Raw genomic sequence first — 19,526 nt, 5'->3', positions numbered from 1 at the left:
GAAGGCGGGGCTAGTTAAAGAGCCGCCCGGCGCGGCGGAGGCGGGAGCTGTGATCTGAGGGGAGCATGAGCGGGCGCCCCGGCAGCGGCGGCCCGGTGACCCTGGCCCGGTGACCGTGGCAGGTAGCTGCTGCGCCGGCCTCGGCCTCCTCGCGTCGGGAGAGCGGCTCGGTGACGCCGCCTTGGGGGGGGAAGAGGGAGAAGGGGGCTGCTCCTGTGGGGGAACGAGGAGCTGAGCCCTAGGCCGAGCGGGGGTATCTCCCTGGGGCTCCCGTCTCAGGTGAGGGAGCCGCCGGGATGCGGCTTGAGGGGGGTACGGTAGGTCCGCCGGCCTTTTGTCCCCGGCTTATGTTGCGGGAGGGAGCGGCGGCGTCTCTCGGAGCCTCTCGGGGGCTGGGGCCGGCCGCGGCCCGTAGGTAGAGGTGGGGGGAGCAGCACTGTGGGCCTTCTCAGCGGCCGGCACGGCTGCTTCCCGCCGCCCGGGGAAGGCAGGGGGCTGCCTGCAACCAGAAGCTTCTGGGGTTAGGGGTGTGGGCAACGGCAGGCTTGCCGGCAGCTCCCTCTGGCCGTTGTGGCCTTCCGTTTCTCCCTGTGTCCGCGGCACCCGGGGAGATGGTCCCTGTGCCACGCTCCACTAGTGTCTGTTTCCGAAGCCCTTGGGTGTCAAGCGTTTGATTTGTGAGCTGCCCTTCAGAAATATATATTTGGCTTCATCACCGTTTTCTTTTTTTTGCTGAGGTGTGTTTTTTTTGTTTGTTTGTTTGGTGTTTTGTTGTCTTTAGATCTCCTTTTCAATGTTCTTTCTTGTCTCATATCTGTAGGTTCTATTTCCTCTTAGCTTTCGTTCGTATCAGCCTTATTTATCAGCTCTTTCCATGTCAGTAGGCCCAAGCCAAAGCTAACTTTGGCTTTGTTACTCTTCTGTTTCTCACCCCTTGAAAGGGATTGATCTTCTTTTCCCAAAACCTTCAGGATGACCCTAAAAAGTAAAAATTATAACTGCCTTTTTTTTTTTTCCCCCCTTTGTTTTTTCTCTCCCTCTCTCTTTTCCAGGTATAGCTTAGTGCTATGGCTGACACAAAAGAAGCTAAAATGCAGATAACACCAGAAACTCCAGGACGAGTCACAATCCTGAATCCTTTCGAAAGTCCCAGTGATTATTATACTCTTCAGGAACAGATTGTCTCTAGTCCTTCAGTCTTTAAATCAACAAACTCCTCATCTGTAAGATCTAGTCTTCAGTTGTGTAATTATACAGATGTAGTGGTAAATTTTTAAAATGCATTAACAAGTGTATTCTATTTAATGTACCTAGTGTATATACTAAGGCAAAGGGGTTGGGTGGCATTTAGAGGTTCTTCCAATTACAGGAATATGCTGCCTTTAATATTAACATTGTCACTTCCTACTTTCCTGATTATTTATTTTTTTTTCATTAGCTATTAGGTGTATCAGTAGATTAGCATATACCTCTTCCATGATCAAACCAGTTGAAAGTAGATAAGGGACAGTTATTGGATGTGGTGCTCTTGTCCCACTTGAAGTGGAAAAAAACCCAGTTTCTACTTACATGCTAAGCAGGCTGGATGCAAGTAAAACTTAATTACACTTCTATTATGAACTGTTTGCATATTCACAGAATCAAGGTAATGATTTTGTGTATATATAACATTTTTAGTTGCAAATTGCCTTTGGTTTGCAGTTGGAATTATTATCTGATAAGCAGAGATGATGCTTTGCTAATTAAAGTAAAAAGATTCATTTGGTAGATAATTTTTTAACAGATATTAGAACAATATTTTGTAATCAATTGTTAAATAAAGGGGTGAAGTTGCTTTACATCTGAATTGGGTTTTGTTGTGAACTGTGCGTGGCGTTATGAGGGAGACTTTGAGGGATGTGTGTGGAGTTGCAACTCCTAAGTCGTCTTGGAACTGTGAGGTGAAAGGAAGGCTGCTCTATTACTTGGATAATTTGGGCTAGATATGGGCACTGGGCTTCCATGGAACTGCAATTTTGATTATCGCAATCTAGAAGCAATTAAATTTTATCCCAAGTTCTATATCTTTGGTAGATCTCTCCTCAGAAATTGAGCAGAAATTGACACCTCGGTTTGTAAATATTAGCTACAACCTTCCACTTTCTCTTGTGAATCGATGTAATACCGCTACCAGCATAAAGAAGCCTGATTGACTTACTTTTTTTTTTTTTTTTTTTTTAAGCAGATCATGTAAATAGAAACTCTTTTGATTGTCTTTGACAGAAAGTATTTGGAAATTGTGATTGCACTGTTCCACTGAAATTTGTTCTGTGGTTTTATTTGTATCTTTTTAGACTAGCAAGCATTAAGATATCCACTTCTTTTTTTTTTTTTTAGACACCAGGAAAATTTAGATGGTCTATTGATCAGCTGGCTCTAATAAATCCTGTGGAAATTGACTCGGAAGATGTTCGACGCCAAGCAATGTATTTGAGTCATGCTAGGTAACTTACCTGTTTGTGTGCAGTTAACTTAGCTTCAATACTGGAACACTGTTCTTTTGCTTTGTTGACATTTCAACACGGCATTAATGACTTTTTATTCAAATCTTTTACCATAGAGTTTTACGTGTCCCTGATGTAGGTGTAATATTTAGGTGAGGTTGCCTCTATGTCGCTCTCTTTTAATGTTAAGAGCTGCTGATCCACTCTGACTGCAGTTTGGAAGGCAGCCAGGTAAAAGCAGCTAACGGAAGCAAGAAAATGTCTTGCCAGTGGTTGTTGCCAAGCTGCCTCCTGCTCCTTGTCACGGCACAATTTATCTTCTCAGTGTTCCACACTGCGACCTGTGAAGTGTAGGCTTCTTTGGTCTTTGGGACTACTGCAGAAGGGTAGAGCTAGGAAAGCCAGTACCCTTTTTGAAAGGTATAGATTTGACTGAATGTGAAGGAGGGAAGACCAGTAAGCTTGCCATCTTTGAGGAGAGACAGATGGCTAGTTACATGAAATAATGTGGGGATTGTGATCTCAACTTTTTCCTTTTGCTGAAAATAACTTTTGTGGGCAAAACAAATGAGTAAGTAAAACAGGCTTGATATTCACAGGTCATCTTGAGGGATAGTCTTACATGCTGATAGTACAGAACAACATGCCAAGTGACGGTAGTCAAGGAAAGGCCACAATGGTGAATCCTGTAGACGCTCCTATATGTTTCTCAGACAGAAACTTGCACCTCATGGCATGAAGCACCACAGCAACAGAATAATAAAACAATCCTCCATCCTGGTTATGCCTATAGGACTTTCAAGTCCTGTTACTGAAATGAAACAGAGGGCTGTTTAGGGCAAGAGTCATCTAACTATTCATAGAATGGTTTGGGTTGGAAGGGACTTTTAAAGGTCATCTAGTCCAATACCCCCTTGCAACGAGCAGGGACATCTTCAAGTAGATCAGGTCGCTTAGAGCCCTGTCCAACCTGACCATGAATGTTTCCAGGGATGCCACATCTAGAGCCTTTCTGGGCAACCTGTTCCAGTGTTTTACCACCCTCATTGTAAAAGTGCTGTGAATTAGACCTATTGTTCTTAGTGTCTGACTGAACCTACCTTTTTTTTTTTAACAGGAAGAGATATATGATCCACTGTGCATAAATATTCGATGATTGCATGCTTATTTTTTTGATACAATAACTGAAATTTGTGCAAGTGTCTTCATAGAACTGTCACTTTAGCATCATCTAGACAAGCATAGCTGAAGATGGCATGTCCAAGTATTGCAGATCTATTCAAAGTCTGATTAGCATTAAAGAGGGACGAGAGGGAAAGGTTATTTATGTATTAGGTACATCTACATGTGTTTGTGTAGCTAATCATGTCTGTTATCTGACTGATTTTTAAAATTACTCAAGGGTAATTCAGGTACACTAAGTGTGTATGAAAGTATTATGTGGTTCAGCTAAGAATGAATATTCATTGTAAAATTTTTTGAAGCTTATAAATGACATAGTAACTGAAAGTGAGACTTGAGGTATAAATGTAGAATCTCGCATGTCATTTGAAGATGGCTGAAGTAACTGCAATTATTTTTTATTAAACTAGGTTAAAAGCTGCATAAGGGAATATGTTAATTGATTCAAACTGAAATACAATATTGTATCCTGTACTGAAGAAAATATGGCAGACCAGCTATTTGATAGGGGGAACTCTGTCCTGGGAAAGGGGGCTGTGTATACAAACATTTTCATGAGTATCTTCTGTTGCCCTTTTGTTCCTTACAGCTCAGTTTTTTATTTTGCTTGATTTTGTAGTGAGATTCTTTGTAAACCTAATCTCATGGCAACTTTAATAGTAAAATCTATTCATATGACAAGTTCAACATAACTAAATGAATTATTTTGGAAGATCAGTTATGACTGAGTTTTCATCCAGATAAAAATACTTGCTGATACAAGGAGTAAATAGAAGATTTGCAAATCTGTACTTATAAACAGTACAGATCTTTTTCAAATTAACTGAAATAACTGAGAAGTGCATTTTATATTTCTAAATCTATAGTATGAGATTATTGTACATAACAGTAAAAGCATGGTAAGATTTAGGGCCTAGTACAATTTCATATATAATGTTTCTCTTAAGCATCTGTAAAAGATTACATGGTTGGACTTTTTTTTTTCCAATTATGTGATGCTTTTGATAATTGAGTTGTTTTTCATTTGTTTCTTAGAATTGATAAGGAGACAGAAGACAGAAGGCAAAAAGCCATTGAGGAGGTAATAAAACTTTCTATGCTATCAAGTATTGATTTGTTTTAGCTACATACCTACAAAAAGATGCACATCTATTACAGGATTTGGAACCCCAGAAGCCTATTATATTTTATTGGTCAGTAAGAAAGTAATTTTGTGTCCTTATCCCTTGCTGTGGTAGTTGGAATCCACACGGCGTTTTTCTTCTCATCTGTTTTTAGATATCATAGGTTAAAACAGCAGATTTTGTTTCTTTCATGTTGGTTGGCTAGTGGGAATGTAACCCTAAGATAACTCTTATAAATACTTAATTTAAGGTTAAAAAGAATGATGGATTGTTTTGGGTTTTACAGTAACTTTGTGTTAGGTAGCTTAGTTTCTTTCATTGCATTTTTAAAAAGACAGCAGAACCTCAGTGATTTTTTTTTTGTTTGTTTGTTTGTTTCTTCCAAAGTTTGCTTAGTTGAAGGCAGGACTTTCTTCTGGTAGCTTGTAATTCTTCCATTTTTAATTTTAATTTTTACTGTCCATTTGTCTAGCAGAGAAGGAACAGTCAAGTGTTTCAGATCTTCCCTAGAGAAATCTGCAATGTTATTTCAATTAAAAAAATAAAATAAGGCTCTGATAGACAAGTCTTCCTTAGTATTACTGGCCTCTATAGTATCATGCTGCTCTCGGTTTCTGTCTCTATAAACAAATAATATGTTTTATGATTCCATAAAGGTGCTATGTAGTTGACCCGCAGCTAGGGTACTCTGTTTCTCTAAATCTGCATTTAAAAGGGTATTTCTTCTTTGTGAGGCATAAGCTAATGGATTATGCAGCTGAACAGCTTGAAACCACATCTCTGATAAAAATTATGCCTTTAATAGGTGGGTGTTTCAAGCTGAGTTGTTTTCATTTCCTTTGAGTCTTGCTTTTATTGTGAGAACAGGGTTTGCTATGTATTTCTTGAAGCTATGTAATACTGTTAATCTCCTCAGCATCAGCGTGTTTTAGAGTGCAACTGTGACAGTAGATACAGTTTCTGGTTCAAAGAAAAAGATTGAAGTACCAATACTCATAAATGTTTCACTACTAACCAGTTTACCCAAATACACTAATAATATTGCCAAAAAACCTTGGTGGTTTGCTTCTTTTACTGTTCTTGCAAAGTCTCTTTAGCACTTGTGCAAAATACCTCAATTGTCAAAATACAACCATTTAACAAGCTGAAAATTTGAAAAGAATAACGTTAAACTAGTGTGCAGTAAGTATGGCAGAGACAATTCATTTTTAAATGAGTAATTAGTGTTAAATGAAAGTTTTCTGCAATCTTCACTCTGCAGACTTGGAAGATCTGAGGTGGCCTGTGTCATAAAAAGCATGAGGTCTTCTTCAAAGCAAATTGGTTTTTCTTTACCATCTCTGGGCCTGAAATAATGAAAAATATTTTAGGTACAAGGGATAACTATATGTTTTGGGGAACAAAGTTAAAATTCTTAAAATATAGATCTGTGAGTAGCAGGACTTTTTTTTCTTTTTCAGGGTAGTAATCTAAATGTAAGTTGAGAGTCTCCAATTTTTAAAAGTGCTAAGATGGTTTGTTTCTCTTCTGTTCTAGTTTTTCACAAAAAGACTCATAGTTCCTTCTCCTTGGACTGAACATGAAGGCAAACAAGTTTCTCAGTTTAATTCAACTAAATGTAAGTTGCTTTTGTGTCTCCATCCAAAATGATCTAGCTCTGGAGAAATTATTAAGCATAATTTTTTTTTAACCTCAATTTAAATTTTAAGAGCCAATGATACAAGATGGCACAACTGATAGATTATTTTTTTTTTAGCTGTTTTCTCCGAGTGCTTTCGTTGTTTAAAACTAATTTATTAATCCAGTATCTTCCATTATATTTTCTTTTTTGTTACTGTTGGTTCTTGTTCTTAAATTTTTTTTCCTTTCATAACCTGCCTTCAACCAGTTGAATCAGCACACATAGCTTTGCTGTGTTAATACTGGTAATAGCCAAGTCTTCTTCACTCTTCTGATACCTGCATGTCTGACTTATTCTGACGACTTTCCTGTCAACATATTGGAAACTGAGTTCTATATTTTTCTACCCTTACCCTTGTAAATTCCTGTTGTCCTTTTAGTGTCCTGCTAGCTCACTGTCCCTGAACATATGGGTGTGGGTTTTCCAAGTTTATTTCATTTGCTCTATTACTAGATGTTATTATCAATGCTGTTGTTCTTAAAGTTTATATATAACCAACAGAATACATAGTAAATGGATTACAAGCTGCACAAATCTCAGCTAGAAAGTAATGTTTGCATTCAGTATTGTTTGGTAGGAAATTCTTAAATAAGTGTTTGGGAATTTTTGCAAGATTTGGAAGAGGCTAAACTTAATTTTTTTTGTCAAGGAGATGCAGTTTGTAGACCATGTATTTTTAATTGTCAGTTGTAAGGTTTCCACTTCTTGAGTAGATAATATAAACCACAATCCTAGACCTGGGAAAGTGAGTGGTGAAAGAAAATGGCGTAACGTGTTCCTTGGCTGTATAAAAAGAGTGAGGTGGTAGATTCTCCATCTTTGTCTTCAAGTCCAGACTGCATGATTCTCTGGAGATGTGGTGTACTTTAACACAGCCTGTTTGGCTAAGCATAAACTGAGTTTGTTTTAAATCTTGGTAATATAGAGGAGGGTGCAGGAGACAAAGATTTGGGCAAAGTTGATCCTACTTCACTTTGCTTTTTTTGAATAGAAAGGTGTTGAAACTCTCTTAACCAGCTGTAATGATAACCTTTCTTCAGCACTCCTTTCTAATCTCTTCCCAACTTTGATGCAGAAATTTTATTAAGTTGTAATAAATAGTCTAACTTACTGCTGCTAGGTTTCAAAGCTCTACATGCAATGCATGCTTAAATTCAAGTTCTTATCTGTTTTACAGCCATAGATCTAAATAACATTTCTCCAATTGGAAGACAGCTAACTTTGCAGCCTGGGAAAAGCAACGGTGGGTAAAAAGCAATGTCTGAAATTACAGGCTTTTTCTGAAGCAAAACAACCCATTTTTAAATGGCTATTTAATTTCAAAGGGAAATGATTGTTTTGTTAATGTTCCTGTAGAAAATACTTTTCTTGAACTGTATGGTACTATTTTAATACTAATTTCTCATAGTAATTTAATTCTTTCATATATTTTTCTGAAGTCCTCTGTAGACTTCAGAGTGCACTTTTTCCAACTCAGTGTATGCACTTTTTCTGAATTAAAAAGTGAACATGAGCCTCAGGTCTACGGGTAAATTATGATTTCAAGAAAGTTTTAATGTGTTGGATTGTTTTGGGTTAGACAATCTTGAATATTTCCTCTGCCAAATAAATAGCAGAAATTTTAAAACATCTTTTAAACTGTTTCTTTTTAGATAAATGGGCAGTGTTTTCCCCCAGGATGTTTTGATAATCTTTCTCTCACTTCCTTTTGAATTTTTCCTTTCTCTTCAGAGACCTTTCTCCTCAGTTAAGAACACTTCTCTAGAGGCTTTCGTGTTACAAGCCTTGGTTTTTTTATCTCTAGGCCCGAGCGTGCTGCCTATAATGTTGTCAAATCAGAATCCTAGCTTTAATTAACACTTTTCCTCATTGCAACTGTAACTTAAGTAGCTCAACTGCAGTGCAATTTGAAAGTGAAATTTTGTTTCTGTAGTTTTAGTAAAAGGTCACTGTTGGCTAATTTTGTTGGTTTTATTCATTGCAGCTGCTTGTCAGACAGTACTGTCTTTGCCAGTGGATTTTAATTTAGAGAAAATACTAGGTATGTCATGTCAGATCTAAATTTCATTATGAATGTTTAAATAGAAAACTTGGGTTTGTGTTATTTGCTTTTTTTTGTTCTATGAAATATTGAAAGCCTAATAGATGAATGAAACTTTTAAATATGTGTTCTAAAATAGGCAGTTATTGCGTGTTCCGTGGGCCATCTGACTTAAATACATGATTTGAATGTAGAGATAAAGATAAAAGAGAAGGGAAATGGAGGACAGTTGGAATTAAATCAACAGCTCTGAATGATTATGGGGTAGTAAGCAGAAGACTGCCCCGTGCCTCCTTGCAAACAGAGCGGTTCTTTTATCTTAGCAGAGCTGTTTGTCTCTACAAATTGCTGGCCACGTGGCTCATAGCCCCACCTTGCCTTGAGCAAAGCTAAGCTATAATTCTGTGCCTTTAAATTTAACTGAAGCCATGGTGGTGGCAAAAAAGCCGTGACAGTTGAGTGATGGCAGCAAGAGGCAAATTAACTGATTGTAACTGCTCTATCAAGCAATTGCTGCCATCTTCACAGGCAGGGAGGCTGGAAAGGGCTGTTGTTGCAGCTCATAGGTGGGAATAGTGGGTACAGCCAACCCAGAGGTTCTTAGCTGTGTGCTCCTATCCCAGTATGGCAGTTCACAACCCTGATTGTGGGCCATCAGAATTAAAACAGAAAAATAGAGCCCTATCTATTGCTTTCGTGTTTCATCTTAAATGCTTCCATCAATGCGTAGTTTCTAAATTCATGAAAAATTTCTTCTACGAGGAATATCCAATTAGAATAGAGCAAGAGCAAAGAACTAACATAATCTCAGTGTATTTTAATGGGCCTTTGTTAACATCTTTATGATTTGACTTATAATTCAGTGTGTTTTGCCTTTGGATTTATCATGATGACCATCCAAAGCATATGGGAGGGCTGAAAAAGGGACTAGTTTTGCTTGGGTAGTACAATAACCCCTTTTTTTTCACAACTCAGATGTGAAGAATAATGGAATTTGGGGAAAAGGCCAGTAAGTAAATGCTAGCCAATATATTTTGTTTTAAAATGCAGACTTTAGTATTAAAGGAGCATAGGCACAAGTGGAACCTTAGTAGACAGAGTGAACTTCTTGTAATGACACCAAGTGATCCTTTGGGATAGGTGCCTAAATGTATTAGTTACTTGCTGGTTTGGTAAATTGGATTAAATGTTTTAATTTAGTTATATATGTATCTATAGTGGAAGATAATTAATTTCCTTGCATTCTTATTGGAAATTGCTTCTCCCCCGCATTTCTAGGTGAATATTTTAGAACGGATGAATTTGCAGATCAGTCTCAGGAAAATCTGAGCTCTTCATCACTGAGAAGAAAGTTGTTTTTAGAAGAAAATGGGAGCGTATCTGAGTGTTTGTCCCCTTCCCTGCATAGCCCCTGCAGTAGCGGGAGCGCCCTTGGAGTGCTCTGTTCAATAGACATATCTCCAGTCCGGTGCAGAAGCCCCCTGGAGACATCCAGTTCAGTAAGTAGCCTGTTTTGGAGCCTGGATGGGATGTGACTTAACCTGGCACAGGAGTAGTTCTTAGAGCAGGCTGTACCACTTCTGTCTTCTGACTTCCCAAGATGAACAACCATGTTTTTGATAAGCTTCAACTGCTTTATGAGAGAGTAGGTGTTAGACCAAAGGATTGGTTTGTTGGGTTTTTTTCAAATTCCAAATTCAGAAAAAAAAAAAAACCAACAAAAAAGTCTTGAAAGAACCTATTACTGACTTTTTATTACATCAAATTATTAGGTTTTGCTGTTATTCTTTTGTACAGAAGGAATTATGCTTTCATTTTATGTTCTGAAAAGAAGTAGGAGTTGATACTTATACAAGACTTGCTGAAAGCATGTTGAAACCATATTTTTTTGTCATAAAATGTATATACAAGAAAGCAGCCTGTTTAAATGCATGAACTACTGTCTAAAATGCTAGTTGATACGAAAAGGTGATACAGTTATTTCCCTTTTAGCTGATAAATTCATTTATGGTGGAAGAAATTACTTGTGGCTCTTTGAATGCAGTGCTAAATATGCTTCTTTCTTTCCCTTTGAATAGAGATTTCAGATTAATAGATGTTTATTAGAACACAGAACATAATGTCTGTTTTTTAAATTCAGCAAGTTGAGTCTTATTTGCAGGTGGACATAGCACAGCTTAACTGGGTTAGCTGGTATGGTCATGTCTGTTCGGCAGCTGAAGTGTATGGGGAAAAAAACTACCCCACCAAGAGGGTGGTTTCAAAAAAAAAAATAGTCTTCACTAGGGTAACCTAGTAAAGAATTCCTACAACATAATTATAGGGCTAGAAGTAACTTTTCTTTTTGCACCATACTCTTAAGCAAGATCACGACCGCTATTCTCTTTTCTTAAGGAAAAGTGTTGTGTCTCCTGCTGAGTTAAATAATTCAGATAATATGGATTGCATTAAAATACAAATAGTGGCTGGCTTTCATCTGCGTTGGTATGAGTGAGAAATTGAAATTAAATACTTGACTATATACAGAGATATCATTAATTCTTTGTTTAGGCTTCTCATAGTTCTTAAATATAGCGGTTATTATAGGCTTAGTTGGTATTATGCCACAGTTTGAGGCCGTTGCTCGTTCCTTCATGGAGGTATAAAGTCCAAGTGAAGAGCTGCAACTGGAATATTTAAGCCAAACTAATGATAGAGATTGTCATTGTACAGGATTAGTTTTCCTCAGTGCTGCCATATTAAGCTTTTTAGTTTCAGCACTTTCTATATATACATATTAGTCAAAGTTTACATTATGAAAATATGCTGCTTTTGTTTTTTTAACTGAAGGGTCAGTTTTCTTCGAGTCCAATTCAGGGAGGAGCAAGGGCTTACAGTCTGGGAAGTATAACCAGTCCCACCTTTGCAGAGGGGTCTCCTGCACATAATGGTTCTCCTACTTTTTCACCCATTGCTTTTCACATAAGGAAGACACCACTGTCAGGTATGGTTTAATTGTATATGTATCATTCTTTCTTGATTTATATATTTTTATCGTATGAGCTGCATTTTTATTGGAACTTGTTTCTGTTTGGAGACGAGTTAATGTACTTGGCAGAGCAGCACTTTCCTCCTATATGACACATTTACTGTTAAGCAGTGGAATATCTTAGTGAAGTGTGTTTGCTTGCAAAAAATCAACTATGGAAAATATTTTAGAAGAAGGAATTGAGACCTCATAGGAATGAAAAAAAATCTAGTGTGACACACAACCTAGTGTGAGAAGGGGTTTTAAAGCCATATGTCTGAACTAAGGTCACAATTCTGATTGGGCCCAACCTGAAGCACTTTACAATCACATTCTTTGTCCAATTAAAGATTATTTGATATGCAGCTGGCTAGTGAAGATATCAGAAACATTGTGTCCTCGTTACTCTGGAAAATGTCAGTATTTCATATTTCATCCATTATCTGGTGAGACTTAATGCCACGTTTATACAAGATTTTGCTCTTATGAGCCTTGTGGTATTTCAATATCAATATGTGTGAAGACTCTATAAATGTTTTTTCAGTTATTTGGTTTTCCTGAGAACTTCATTTCTGCCCCAATTTTTTTAAAAGCCTATAGAATATGTGTATTGATACTTCTTCGGAAAAAAACCACAGAACCAGCCTTCAGACATTTTCCTTTAAACACGGTACATTACTGACACTTGAAAATGCAAGGCCTCCAATACAGCAAACCTTGTCATAGGAAACAAGTTTGGTGGTAAAAATGGGATAAAATCTTGCCTTTACCATGATAGTTTCCATGTGCTGGTGGTTTGTTCTTTGGTTTGAGGGTTTTTTGTTTGGTTGGTTTTTTAAGAAGGCCTTTGGAGCCATGGACAGTGGTCAATGAAATTTCACTGAATTTCACTGAATTCTAGAGTTGGAAGGGACCATAGAGATCATCTAGTCCAACTCCCCTGCTGAAGCAGGATTGCCTAGAGCTTGTCAGAGCATGTTACTCAGGACTGCATCCAGGCGGGTCTTGAAAATCTCCAAGGAAGGGGACTCCACACCCTCCCTGGGCAGCCTGTTCCAGGGCTCTGTCACCCTCACTGGGAAGTAGTTTTTTCTCACATTTGAGTGGAACCTCTTATGTTCCAACTTGTGCCCGTTGCCCCTCGTCCTCTCAGTGGGAACCACTGAAAAGAGTCTGGCTCCCTCCTCCTTCAACCCTCCCTTGAGATACTTGTAGGCGTTGATAAGGTCTCCCCTCAGCCTTCTCTTCTCCAGACTAAAGAGTCCCAGCTCTCTCAGTCTTTCTTCATAAGGGAGATGCTCCAGTCCTTGAATCATCTTTGTTGCCCTTCGCTGGACTCTTTCCAGTAGTTCCCTGTCCCTCTTGAACTGGGGAGCCCAGAACTGGATGCAGTATTCCAGTTGTGGCCTCACCAGTGCAGAGTAGAGGGGGAGAATGACCTCCCTTGACCTGCTGACCACACTCTTCCCTATGCAGCCCAAGATTCCGTTGGCCTTCCTGGCCACAAGAGCACACTGCTTGAAATACAATTCAAAGGACCGTAGGGCTTTGAGGATGATGACTTTAACTCCACTTGATATCTGACAGAATAACTTTTGTTTTTCACAGACCAAAGAAAATTTACATTTCGCTCTCCAGATATTCCTTCCTCCTCAAACAGAATGACACCCCCAAGTACAAGAAGTCCTTATATAGATGGTTGTTCTCCGATTAAAAATTGTTCTCCTATGAGGCTTGGAGCATGTAGAGGAGCTGCCCAGTACCAGACTTCTGTCATCAGAATACCGATTGCAGTTGAGAACCATGGTGAGGATGAAGAAGACAAGGAGAATGTTTCTCCAGCAGAAGGTCGGTTCCCAGACATGGATAACAGGATAAACCTACGCCAGCAGGACGGTGACGCTTTCGCACGTGGCACCCGTCTCGTGGTGGCAACTGTGTCTATTGCACCAGATCACTCGGAAGCTTGTCACCAAAGGTTGTCATCGTTCCGGGATATGGAAGGCTCAAAGGAAAACAATACTGTAGACATGGCTGATGCAGCTGAAGTGTCAGAGGAAAACACTTGGATAAAAGACACAATTGGCAATAGCAACGCACCCATGACCAGCTTCATGACGGGGATTACTTTCAGTATCGAGAGCTCTCGCATGTGCATGTCACCTCTTGCAGAAAGCAGTGCAATTCCTTGTGACAACAGTAGTATTCAGGTAAAATGCTTTTTTTTTCTTCTCTGTAAAACAGAGCTTGCCGTACTAACTTTTAATATGTATACCATTCTGGAAGTAATTACCTATTTTCTCTTACTGGATGTGGCATGCAGGTGGTAGTGAGTGTGACTTCTATTCCTTCCCACCCACAGAATCACAGAATCTTCTAGGTTGGGAGGGACCTTAAAGATCATCTTGTCCAACCGTCAACCTAATTTTGACAAAAATAAACACCCACACAACAAACAAAAAGCAACACCATCACTAAACCATATTTCCCAGCACTACATCGACCTGTCTTTTGAACACCTCCAGGGATGGTGCCTCAACCACCTCCCTGGGCAGCCCATTCCAATGTCTGATAACCCTTTTGGTGAAAAAACTTTTCCTAATATCCAGCCTGAACCTCCCCTGGTGTAACTTGAGGCCATTTCATCTAGTTCTGTCACCTGTGACTTGGGAGAAGAGACCGACCCCCACCTCTCTACACCCTCCTTTCAGGTAGTTGTAGAGAGCAATAAGGTCTCCCCTCAGCCTCCTCTTCTCCAGGCTGAATAACCCCAGTTCCCTCAACCTCTCCTCATAAGACTTGTGCTCCAGACCCCTCACCATCTTTGTCGCCCTTCTCTGGACCCGCTCCAGCACCTCAATGTCTGTCTAGTGGTAAGGGGCCCAAAATTGGACACAGTACTCGAGGTGAGGCCTCACCAGTGCCGAGTACAGGGGGACAATCACCTCTCGGGCCCTACTCACCACACTGTTCCTGATACAGGCCAGGATGCTGTTGGCCTTCTTGGCTACCTGGGCACACTGCTGGCTCATGTTCAGCCAACTGTCCACCAACACCCCCAGGTCCTTTTCTGCCAGGCAGCTCTCCAGCCACTCTGCCCCAAGCCTGTAGCGCTGCAGGGGGTTGGTGTGACCCAAGTGCAGGACCCGACACTTGGCCTTGTTGAACCTTATCCTGTTGGTCTCAGCCCATCGATCCAGCCTGTCCAGATCCCTCTGCAGAGAGATCTCCCCATCCCCTTTTTCCTCTCCCAGTGGAGTTAGGATAGCAATTATAAATAATTTATGTTACTACGTATCATAATACATTTAACTTAACCCAAACTAATTCTGACAGACCTGTTTACTGTTTGCTTTCGTTATTAACTGATGGTAGCTGGTTTGTTGGATTACGTTCTGCTAAATACAAATCATATCGAATGATTTCTGAAATAAATTAATCTGAATGTATTGGCGATAAATTGCAGGACATTTTTAAAGCCCTGCTTCTTGATTTCAGGTGGACAGTGGTTATAATACACAGACTTGTGGAAGCAGCATTATGGATACAGCGGGGACTGAAACCAACTGCAGAGAAAATGATATGAATACTAACGTGTTTCAGAGTAAATCTCAGCTGCTTAGAACAAAGGTAGGAGTTCAATTGTGATACCAAAGTGATAGACTTCCCATCTAAAGCATCCGTTCCCTATTTTACTCAGTTTCAGGGAGCCTGAGGGAAGACCCATCAGATGATAGTAGAGAGCGTGTTAATGTAGCATCATTTCAAGTATGATGTTGAAAACAAGGACTAAATGCGGGACAATTATTTTAAGCTGGGAATAAAAAAAATCACATCTTCTATGACAAAACCAAAGTTAGAGAGGAAACAAGTGTGTGTGTAAGGCTGCTCATGGCTTCTGATGTATTGTAGTCTGTCTCTTGGTTTTGTTCCTGTTGTTCCTGCTGCCTTTTTATTGCTAAGTTTTTAAATGCGTGCCTGTGAAAAAGAATGTTTCTTTGGAAAAATTGTCTGCCACTTCTTTTCATAAACTAAGCTCAAGTTTTCTGGACTGTACCTGGCACGCTTACTTGGTGGGAAGCTTTCTGCTTGGGTACAGGCTTTTGATTCCAGGCCCTTTGATGACCAATCTTAACATCTAAACAAACTATGACAGACAATACCCATCCAGCAAAACTCCCAAGCTCTTAGTCGTGTGACTAAGAAGTTCTTCTAGAGAATGGGAAGCAAAGGTATTTCTTTGGAGGAGAGAGCAAAGATCATCTCCTCTCACTTAGTAATTATGGCCGTATGGTCTTATAAACTTAACGGTTTATGATTTACTATTTAGTGTCATTTACAATCTGAAGGGGAGACAGTACTGACCAGTAGTACCAGATTATAAAAAGGATGGACGTTGTTGGCTGAAAGAATCTGGTTGGGCTCACTCAGAGCTTGTGTGCTCTGAGAAGAGATTCTTACTGACCGCCCATCTGAAAGATTTGTGCAGAGAAAACATTATCTTTAATTTCATTTTCATTTCAGAAGTGGGGAGATGGGAGGCCAAGGTACAAATTGCAACTTGAAATTTTCAGATAGCGAGTTTGGATCTTGTTTCTACTGGGGAATTTTTGTGAAAATGGTTTTAAAATTAACTTTTCTTTATTAATCTAGGAGTGCTCTGTTTTAAAGCATAAGGACAATCAGTTGCTGAGATCAAAATCTCCAGAGAAGCAATCCTGTTTCCAAAAAGCAGAAACACATAGTACAGTATTTGGTCCAAATGCAACTTGCAACATTTCTGCCTGGAAACATAAAAATGAAAATCAAGTTCAGGGATTTCACAAAAATGGTATGTAGCTTTCTGATGGAGAACTTGAATTGTCTTGTCTAATAAATCTTTATATAGATCACCTCAATTACCTGGACTATACATACTATTTTGCTTTTTTAATGCAAGTGTAATAAATTGTTTGGTATATATTAAGGGACTTTTTAAATAAAATGTGGGGTTTTTCAGGTCTTATTACCAGATTTATCAGTGGTATTAAGTGTTCCTTTGAAAATTAAGGCGTACAGAAAAAATATGGTGCTTTTTCAGAATTGTCTTCCTTCTGTGATCAGGGTAGATTCCATGAGGAGGCTTGGTTTGGAAGTTTGGCTGTAACTTCAGCTTCAAGGGGAATATTTTAGGCAGACGGAGCAAACCCAGATAACTTGCATAGGAGCTGATGCAACTGCAAAAACACCTATGTTTTAAGACAGAACTAAAAGCATGAAGGAAAGAGAAAGGAAAGGAGTGTTAGTTTTGATTGGGTTTGCTTTGTGCCCCATGAGGTTTCTGGTGTGGCTTCAGGAATACTAGCGCTGGTACCAAGAAGACTCGACAGAAATGAGCTGCTGGGCGGGTGTGTGGTGAGAGTAGGGCTGGGGAAACCAGAGAGGAGTGAGAGTCTTCCCCATATCAGTCTAAAGTAACAGTGATAAGACTCAGCTGTGACTTTCACGAGGAAAGAGGAAAACTGCTGTTCCAGAAACGTGTCCCTGGAACGTGTCTGTGATTAATAGTAGACTGAGAACTGTTAAAAATGTGTGCTTTGATTTTAACGCCAGGCTAGTCCTTTTAATTAAGTTTTCCGAACAGCTGCACGAAAACTCCCTTCCAGTTATGGAAAGGATGTAGTTTTCAATAATTTTAAAAAAAAAAAAGTTTAATTCTCTTAGAAATAAGATAAGCTGTAAGTCAGAAGAATCCCTTTAGCGATTTTTGGATCACTTTTTTCCCTTGGTTTGACAGAAATCAAGGGAAAGGACAAGTGATGGAAATCTCTTAGTAGGAAAATTCAGTCTCTTCCCCCTAAACAGCTCTTAAAACTGTAGAGACTGAAGTGAGATGTACTGTTGGGTACTTGAAAGTTAAATGATAGTGGTGTTGTTACTGTAGGAATTGTTAGCACTGATGTTGATCACCTGACTCCACCAGTGTTTCCTAAGGGCACTTGTGTCCAACTTGACGCTCTGATGCCGTTTTGAAGGAACATAAGAAGGTGCAATAAGGTTAATTGGTCTCAGTACCTCATTAAGAGAGTGGTGCAGCCTTTCTTCTGTAAAACCATTACACTTTTACTTCCCTCTTACGTTACATTCCCAATACTATTATGTCTGCTTACAGAAATTACCAAAATACTTACATAAACATTTGGAAGTATAATTTATTTTTGCATGCCACTTGCTGCAAAAAGTATTAATACAAACAAAGTCTTGATACTTTCAAGAAAACCATTAATGGACAAAAGGAATGGAATGAGGAGGGTCTGGAAGCCCAGAACTCCCTGTGCCTGAGCAAATCAGATTTGATTAAATTTGATGGGATTTGTTTAAAAGAACCCATAGGGTAATGATGTAGCCCTAGTCATTAAGGAGGAAAGAAGAGAGAGAGGAAATAGTTGAGATTGCAGGGCTCTGTGTTCGTAGGGCTCTGAAGTCAACTTGGTTGGATTCATGGAAAAGGAAAGTCCACAGACGGTGGCTGACGAGTAGCTGTTGGCACACTGAGCCTCAAGGAGTTGCTCAGACCTAAAGTTGAAGGCAACTGATGGTACTTTATTATATTTTTTTAAAAAAAATCTCAAAAGGGGAGGTATGGCAGGAATTGCGTAGCATTAAGAAGCGATGCGTTAGACCTGAGACTTAAGTGCAAGTGTTGTAGGATTAGGACAGTTCTGGAAATACTTGTGTTAATTCACCAGTGAAGGCTTTCTGAAAAATATACTTCAAGGGGAACTTCTGTGCCATCAGTAAAGCATCGTTCGGTTTTAGTTCTCACATTGCAAAAATAATAACAGAAAAAAATTACTTTAGATTTCTAACCAGCAAACGTGACATGCATTATTTTTACTTCCGTAGCAATTTAATCAGTGTTTTTGTAACGCATATTGGATAGACAGTAATTGAACCTAACAGCCTGAATTCTCCCTTCCATGGTCTTGAAACGGTGCCCTATAAAAGCTGGAAATATGCTGAATTGGAAACTTTTAGGGAATTAATTTTGTTACAATGAACTTAGACTTCTGGAAAAATAATTTGCTGAATAGAGGCTTCAAAATGTTCTTGGCTTCACCTTGTAAGGTTTGTAGCTCAAAAGCAAGACGCAACTTTTGTGAGATTTAAAAGTTAGTTATGACCTATTGCGTCATTTCTGTTTCTCGTGATAATTCTCTTCAACAACAATCAACTGAAAGGGTGAATTTCAGATTTCCAGACTGTACAAAGGATTTATTTTTGCAGGTGTGATTACTAAAACTGATAGTAATGTTAGTGTAAAGAGGAAGATGAGAAGGAGGGTGGTCCAAACTGTTCGGAATGATATGTATAATTAAGATTATTTTTAATGAAAATTTTTGATTCTTTACAGTGTTTTGCTCAGTGATCAGAAGCATTTCTAGTATTCACAAATATAAAAAGCAATCATTAAAATAGTTACTTGCGCCCTATATAAGTGTTTTCTTAAAGGTTAAGAAAAAGTAATGGCAGAAATGGGTGAATGTAAGAAGTAATTCAGGATTCCCTCCCCAGATAAATCGCCTGTATTTTCTGTCCTGTTTTATAGTCTTCGATTAGATGGGAATTATTTATTTAATGAAAACGTGTGTATTTTTTATCATGTTTTTATAATTGTTTTGTAGAAGCAGCCTACTGTGCAAATTATGGTGGAAATCATTTGACCATTCTGTTTCTCCAGTTGTACTTACTACGTTGGTTGGCACGCGTTGCACAAAACGGTCGTTGTTTACATTAAATTAATTTCACTAGTTGTAATGAGAGTCCTTTAAAGTGTATAATTGTAAATGGAGTAATGAAACAGAATAAAGACATCTCTTTCATACCTGGGTTGTTTGTACCCTGTCTGTTGGCTACGATTTGTAGCATCTTTCATTTCAGCGCTGCCTGATAAGACGCGCTGCCTGTGCAGCGTTTGGGTGAGGAGAGGAAGGAGATCAGGCAAGGAGCTTGGCAAGCTTGTGTTCTC

The 19,526-nt window shown here is 39.1% G+C and overlaps 1 protein-coding gene across 2 annotated transcripts; it reads left to right on the top strand.

Moving 5' to 3' along the window:
* The first annotated feature begins 29 nt into the window (after nt 1-29).
* On the top strand, nt 30-16,408 carry BORA (bora, aurora kinase A activator). Of its 2 annotated transcripts, none has more exons than XM_014966264.1 (12): nt 30-122; nt 1,053-1,223; nt 2,377-2,483; nt 4,701-4,746; nt 6,326-6,407; nt 7,648-7,713; nt 8,455-8,511; nt 9,790-10,010; nt 11,341-11,494; nt 13,127-13,728; nt 15,017-15,148; nt 16,172-16,408. In XM_014966264.1, the coding sequence occupies exons 2-12, from the start codon at nt 1,068-1,070 to the stop codon at nt 16,355-16,357; spliced, it is 1,809 nt and encodes a 602-aa protein (XP_014821750.1). In that variant the 5' UTR covers nt 30-122; nt 1,053-1,067; the 3' UTR covers nt 16,358-16,408. The 2 variants fall into 2 exon arrangements, with proteins under 2 accessions (XP_014821750.1, XP_014821751.1); XM_014966265.1 differs by lacking the exon at nt 30-122 and adding an exon at nt 232-279.
* Nucleotides 16,409-19,526: the final 3,118 nt, after the last annotated feature.

The sequence above is a fragment of the Calidris pugnax genome, unplaced genomic scaffold, assembly GCF_001431845.1.
Source record: "Calidris pugnax isolate Ruff unplaced genomic scaffold, ASM143184v1 scaffold20, whole genome shotgun sequence".
In the NCBI taxonomy this organism is placed as follows: domain Eukaryota; kingdom Metazoa; phylum Chordata; class Aves; order Charadriiformes; family Scolopacidae; genus Calidris; species Calidris pugnax.
This window is presented reverse-complemented; position numbering and strand designations above follow the sequence as displayed.